Source organism: Gymnoscopelus braueri (genome assembly GCF_963280865.1).
Source record: "Gymnoscopelus braueri genome assembly, chromosome: 13".
NCBI lineage: Eukaryota > Metazoa > Chordata > Actinopteri > Myctophiformes > Myctophidae > Gymnoscopelus > Gymnoscopelus braueri.
The window spans coordinates 40,799,580-40,807,079 of record NC_137615.1 but is presented as its reverse complement, the minus strand read 5'-3'; the positions used below and the strand labels follow the sequence as shown (position 1 = coordinate 40,807,079).

The 7,500-nt window shown below is 42.7% G+C and overlaps 1 protein-coding gene across 2 annotated transcripts in view; it reads right to left on the bottom strand.

Moving 5' to 3' along the window:
- LOC308098456 (Na(+)/H(+) exchange regulatory cofactor NHE-RF2) overlaps positions 1-7,500 on the bottom strand; it is a 58,492-nt gene that overhangs the window by 12,123 nt on the left and 38,869 nt on the right. The window contains exon 3 of one of the 2 annotated variants that reach the window (XM_080446812.1): positions 4,231-4,458. In XM_080446812.1, coding sequence (XP_080302938.1) covers positions 4,231-4,458 — 228 coding nt within the window. The remainder of the gene's footprint in view (positions 1-4,230; positions 4,459-7,500) is intronic. The other variant, XM_080446813.1, reaches the window with a different exon arrangement.

Below are 7,500 nucleotides of genomic sequence, written 5' to 3'. Positions count from 1 at the left end.
GGGCCCCCAGATCAATAGCGTAGCATTAATATAAAAAACTAAATATATATATAAAAAGAAAAGTGAAGTCATGGTATTTTTTTCTTCATTTTTTTTTTCCATTGTGACACCGATAAATAGGAACTTAAAGGGATAGTTCACCGCCAAAAAATCTTATTTTCTATCAATTACACACCCCATGAAGCCTTGAATTCATGGAGATTTTTTTGTTTTTGTTGCATTCCTAAGCCAATAATTTGATGACCGGCGGAAAGATGCTTATGTCTCCGGTAGGAGACTCAAAGTTGACACTTTGTGTCTCCTATCGGAACCGCCGGCGATCATCAAATTATTGGCTTAGGAATGCGACAAAAACAAAAATATCTCCATGAATTCAAGTCTCCATGGTGTGTCTAAGTCATTTTGGGGGTGAACTATCCCTTTAAAAGTTTACAACGATAGTTCCATTGAATCAAGCCCGAACACTAGATCATAAAATAGTTATCGGATCAATAAAACAAACATGATCTGAAAATGCAATTGGTCCACCCATCACAAAATTTGCAGAGATTTTCAAGTGGGCCCTGATCCAGAAAACGGTCGGGAACAGCTTTTTGTATGCATTTCTTGGCAAGCACACTGAGTTTCCTTGTGTGTGAAAGTTGTCATACAAAGAAAACTGTAAAGTGTGATTCATGGTGCGTTCATTCCAAGTCGGAACTGGGACGTTTCTGACTTGGAACTTCCTACTTCCAACCTCAGAGCATTCAAGCGGTCGAGGTCGGAAACAAAAAAACGGACGCCCCCGAAAGAAACGCACAGTTGTTTGGCTGCTTCCGACTCCATTATAATGACTTAACCTTATCCCACTGTTTTTAACCCATTAAAGGGATAGTTCACCACCAAAATGATTTTTAATTAGTTTAAATTTTTGTCGCATTCCTAAGCCAATAATTTGATGACCGGCAGCGGTTCCGGTAGGAGACACAAAGTGACTTCTTTGTGTCTCCTACCGGAAACGCTGCCTACCGATCCGCTGGTCATCAAATTATTGGCTTAGGAATGCGACAAAAACAAAAAATATCGATGAATTCAAGTCTCCATGGGGTGCATCTGTCATTTTAGATTTTAACCACTTTAACCATTATTTTATACTTTGGCTATTGAAAAATAGCAGATATACAAGCTCACAGCACGGCACCGAGTGCCGCACTATGAGCTTGTAGATCTGCTATTTTTGAAAAATCTTGAAAATGTGTACAAATCTTTGAATATATAAATTTTTTAAAGGGAATATTTGTAACTCAAATCTTTGCTTCTGTGGATTCTACAAAATGTCTTCTAAATCTTAACAGTTTGAAAAAAAAACATTCTTTAAAGATTTTTTAAAGATCTACAAGCTCATAGCGCGGCACCGCTATTTTTCAATAGCCAAAGAAATCTGAAAATGACACAAGATGCGTTCCCGGTCTTAAAGGGTTAATGCACAAACAGAAACGTTGACGGTCTGCTTCACAGTGCAGCGTTTGCGTCGTGTCACAGCACTACGTCTCAGAGAAGTCGGGTAGATCTGCGAAAAAAAGCCCCCAAGTGACTCCGACCAGGAGTTATGAGCTGGAAGCTCATGTGGATTTTTCCAACTCGGATGTCGGAAACTTCCCAGTTCCCACTTGACCTGAATGCACCCGTAACTTGGTCTTTTTTCTCCCCTTCATGTTCATGTGATATAGGACAGTGAATCTCAACCTTTTTTCATTTCAAGTACTACCAGTTTGATATGCATCAGCGAGTGTACAAATGGAACCAAATGGACTTTTACGGGTCCATTTGGTTCCATTTGTACACTCTCAGAGTTACAGAACCATAAGGTTTTAGCGATAGCTTATGATGAATTCAGATTCAAATGGGTCCAGTGGTGGAAAAAGTACTCAAATGTTTTACTTATGTAAAAGTATCAATACTGCATTATATAAATACTTAGTTACAAGTAAAAGTCTAGAATTCAAAATTTACTTGAGTAAAAGTACAAAAGTATTGGCATCAAAATGTACTTAAAGTACCAAAAGTAAAAGTAAAAAAATATTTGAAAATAGCAGATCTACAAGCTCACAACGCGTCGCATCGCGACGCGTTGTGAGCTTGTAGATCGGCTATTTTCAAACAGCCTAGGTATAAAATAGGGCTAAAGTGATTAAAAATAATAATTTATATATGAAAAGTAACTAGTAACTAAAGTTCTCAAATAATTGTAGTGGAGTAAAAGTACAATATTTGTCTCTGAGATGTAGTGGAGTAGAAGTAAAAGTATTAGAAATTGTAAATACTCAAGTAAAGTACAAATACCTCAAAATGTTACTTAAGTACAGTACTTAAGTAAATGTACTTAGTTACTTTCCACCACTGAATGGGTCTTAGTGAAAAGGGAGGCAGGAGTCTACTTGGCATTGTGAATGTTTTTCCGAGCCCTAAATGACCTTAGTTTGACCTCTCCTGACCCTGTTTGTCCTGGTCTGGTCATAATGTACAGTCAGGGGGGGTCAGAGGTCATGGGAATGACTGTTGATCTGGTAGGCTGTCTAGCCAATCAGATGAAAAACTGCTTATTATGACTGTGTGTGTGTGTGTGTGTGTGTGTGTGTGTGTGTGTGTGTGTGTGTGTGTGTGTGTGTGTGCGCGTGTGTGTGTGTGTGTGTGTGTGTGTGTGTGTGTGTGTGTGTGTTTGAGTGTGTGCACGCTTGTGCACCCACGCATGCAGGTCTTGCTATACTTGTAAGAGCCAAATTATAGCATAAAGAACCGTCCCTAACGTAACTAAGAACAGTGCTTAACCTTAATTAAACAAACAGTTCCTAACCTTAATGTAAAGCACAGTCTGCAATCCGAACTTTAAGGCCAAATACATGTTTTACTTGAATCTGGTGGATTTGGCATGAGACCATGTGTGTGTGTGTGTGTGTGTGTGTATTATGTATAGAAGGAAAGGCAGTGGAGCAAACTCGGACAATTGAATTCACCCTGTGAATAAAAAGGCTTTAATTGTCCGAGTTTGCTCCAGTGTCTTCCTTCTACACATACCAGTTCCTGAGATGGAACCGCTTTGTGGTTGTGTGTATATTATGTACTGTGTGTGTGTGTGTGTGTGTGTGTGTGTGTGTGTGTGTGTGTGTGTGTGTGTGTGTGTGTGTGTGTGTGTGCACGTGTGGGTTACCATCCATATTATCAAATACACAGAGTTGTTGTTGTAGTTTGTGTTTAGTTAATGATCCTCTTAGTCCTTTCACCGACACCCACCTCGTTGAGTCTGTCCTGGGGATACGCGATCATCCCCATCCCACATCACCCCACATCTCTCCCCTGACTTTCCTACACATTCCCCTGGGACAGTGCTATCAGATTGATATATCACTGGCCCTCCTCCACACACACACACACACACACAGACACACACGTGCGCGTGCACGCACACACACACACAGTGAGGAATGAGTCCGTGCTCCAGGGCTTGTTATTCTTACAAACAGGGACCAATGATGATACAAACGTGGCTCTCCTGTACTCTTAAACAAGACCGTGACAAATGAGCAACATGCTGCCTCGCTCGTATGGCGATGAGGTCATGTCTGTGTTCACTCGTGGAGTGTGTGTGTGTGTGTGTGTGTGTGTGTGTGTGTGTGTGTGTGTGCATTTCGTGTGTACCTGTACCACGCGTTATGTAAACATGTGTGGAAACTACGGATGGGATTGGAGATCATGTAAAACGCACATGTGCCTGCACACACGCACAAATGCATGCAAGCGTGAGCACACGCACGCACGCACGCACGCACGCACGCACGCACGCACGCACGCACGCACGCACGCACGCACGCACGCACGCACGCACGCACGCACGCACGCACGCACGCACGCACGCACGCACGCACGCACACACACAGTATGTTTTCCCATACTGTGGACAATAGCAGGTAGAGAGGTTTTGAGAAACCGATAAGGGTCCATTTATCTACAGTATAACCACCTCATTAGTATATGGATGTCTTTCACTGCCTATGGAATGGAATTCTTTGCTTCATTCTAAGATATATTGGTTCAACTGCACGCACGCACACACGCACACACGCACGCACGCACGCACGCACGCACGCACGCACGCACGCACGCACGCACGCACGCACGCACGCACGCACGCACGCACGCACGCACGCACGCACGCACGCACGCACACACCACACACACACACACAACACCCACCTCTACGAGTCTGTCCTGGGGACGGAGGCCGGCGCGGTCGGCCGGTGAACCCCGGTCCAGGGAGCGGATGTACTGTCCAGGCCGCGACTTCTCGCTGTGCAGGTTGAAGCCGTACCCCGTCTCTGACCGGACCAGGTTACACTGGCGAGGGAAGAGCTCAGACGGGTCGACCGGAGGTCGCGGTTGGGACAGGGCCTGGGAGTGGGCTTGAGCCTGGGCGAGAGCCTCCTGGGAGAGACAGGAAGAGAGAGAGAAACAGAGATGGAAAGAGAAAGACAGAGAGCTATAGGTGATATAATACAATACTCATGAATGAAATGAAGACACATTTATTACACACAAACAAAAATGGTGTGCAGTTTGGCTGAACAGGAAAAGTACTACAATTACATTTTTGTTTACATCACATTCTTTATATTGTATTGTATTGTATGTCTCTATGCCTTTTCAAAGTATGCCTTCTGTAAAGCACCTTGAAATGTTCGTATGAAATGACTTAAAAGAAAAACTTCAAAGACAAAATATTTCAAACACAAAAATAAACAATAAAACTTTTCACAATTCTCAAAAACAGCAAATATATCTGATTAACAATCACACAACGTCCTCTTTGTTTTCATGATTTGATATGATGCCCTTGTCTTTACTGTCTGAAAAAATAATAAAGAGATTTGTAAAAAAAAATAAAAAAACAAAAAAAACAATCACACAACGTGCCGTCCACATTGTGCGCTCGTAGATCGGGTATTTTCACTATTTGTTGTACAACAATGTAGATAGAGCTTATTAACCAAAAAAACGCCTTCTAAATCCTGAATTAAGTTTTCTGAAAAACTTCAAATATTTATTCAGAAATTACAAAAAAAATTATGTTGCTATATATACTGTACATAGCAACAACTACCCCAGAAGGGGTTCCCGGATTGAAAGGTATAGCTACATATAGGGGTTCCCGTTCTAAATGGGTCAACGGTCGGGTACTACAATTTGTTTTAACCCATTAAGACCTGGAACGCATCTGTGTCACTTTTTCATTTGAGCTAAAAAGCATTATTTTACACTTTGGCTATTCAAAAATAGCAGATATACAAGCTCATAGCGCGGCACTCGGTGCCGCGCTACGAGCTTGTAGATCTGCTATTTTAAAATCGTGAAAATGTGTGCAAATCTTTGAATATATATTATTTAAAGCGAACATTTTGAACTCTATTCTTTGCTTCTGGGGGGTCCCTGGAACAAAATATTTGAGATGGGGATCGGCGGTCAAATACATATAATTTTGGGGGTCCTTGACATGAAAAAGTTTGAGAACCACTGATATAGAAACATAAGTTTTTCAGAAAACTGTTAGGATTTAGAAGACATTTGTAGAATCGGCGTCAGGTCTTAATGGGTTCATTTAATTTGACGAATAACTTTACATGAGCAGATATGTCATTCAGGACTATAGACGTTTAATGCACTGAGGTAATATCTCCACACCCAGTGACAGATTTATGGTGACAGGTTTAAAGGGGTGGGGGGGAACCTCATCTGACAATGAGTTGTTAGGGACAGGTAAACAGGGTGTAGCATAACATGGAACCAGCTTAATGCACACAAACACACACACGCATACACACACACACACACACACACACACACACACACACACACACACACACACACACACACACACGCACACACACACACACACACACACACACACACACACACACACACACACACACACACACACACACACACACACACACACACACACACTATATGTGTTATGCAACCAGTTTATTGATACAACTACACGCGTGAGGCTACTGTACCACCATGACACTGTACTGTACTGTACAGTATATCTGCTAAAAATACATAGAGAGTAGGAGTGAGAGAGAGAGAGAGAGAGAGAGAGAGAGAGAGAGAGAGAGAGAGAGAGAGAGAGAGAGAGAGAGAGAGAGAGAGAGAGCTACAGATGGAGATAGGACAATTGTTGGTAGTTTACACTGAGAGAGACAGAGGACAACAACTAGGTTCTCTTTCTGTGTGTTTACTCAGTATGTGTTATTTGGTGTCCTCTTTCTGTTTACTGTGTGTTATTTGGTATACTGTTTCAATTTACTGTATGTTCTGTTATCGTTGTAAACACACATGAGAGAGCCCTCGTGACGAACGTGTCTCTTAATTGTAGAGCTGACTACAATAAAAAATGCAGGTGGAAATGTGTCATTTTGATGTTATAGTTTGATAGGTAGCCTGGGATCAATACCATTTTCGGGTTTCTGATCCGGTTCGGAACCTCCGGCGCCGTACACCTCCAAAATGCTCCCCCTGGTTTAAAATGTGTTTCATTTGGTATAATCATTTTGTTTCTTTTGGTATAATAATCGTTTGGTACAGTATGTCCATCTTTTATTCTAACTCGTGGTGCGACTAGCGAGACTAAACTAAGTGACGCGAGGTTGGGGGATAGGTGGCCAGGGGGTAGCAGGAAAGGGAGGTGCCTCAGAGCAGAGAGAATGAATTAATCCACTGAGGTGGATAGAGTATAGGTATAAGAAAGGATAGAGCGCTCAGTCTGCGTACAGTATGGGGAGAGAGAGAGTGAAAGAGAGAGAAAGCGGGTAGTGTGGGAGGGAGGGAGGGAGGGAGTGAGTGTGGGAATTTAGATTCAGAGCTATTTTTACGAAAACCTTCAATGTTTCTAGCGTTGGTTCATAAAACATACTTGGTTGAGGAACTGAAATGTATATGCGCGCACAAATGCACAACCACACGTACTGTACGTGCACGCACGCACGCACGCACGCACGCACGCACGCACGCACACACACACACACACACACACACACACACACACACACACACACACACACACACACACACACACACACACACACGCTGACTTAAGGGAATATGATAGATGCTATTTGGGATTGGTAACATCATTTCTTTTCAGCAGTCAATTCAACAACATGGAGAAATGAGCTGTTTAGAGGATGGTAGATAGCTAAACAATGAGGTGCTGAAAGGGAGACAGACAGATAGATAGAGAGAAGGGTCGAGGAGGAATGATATAGTAAGTGGTTGGAGTCTCTATAAGATAAACAGAGAGCCGTGCAGCTGGGAGTCATTAGGGAGATGTTTGTGTTTGCCAATGTCTAACCTCACGCTGTCTCCCGACGCCTGACCACACCACATTAATCCATCTCAGGAGCCTGTGCCATCCCCTGTGGGTGTGCGTGCACACCCGCGAGTTTGTTGTGATTGTAATCACAC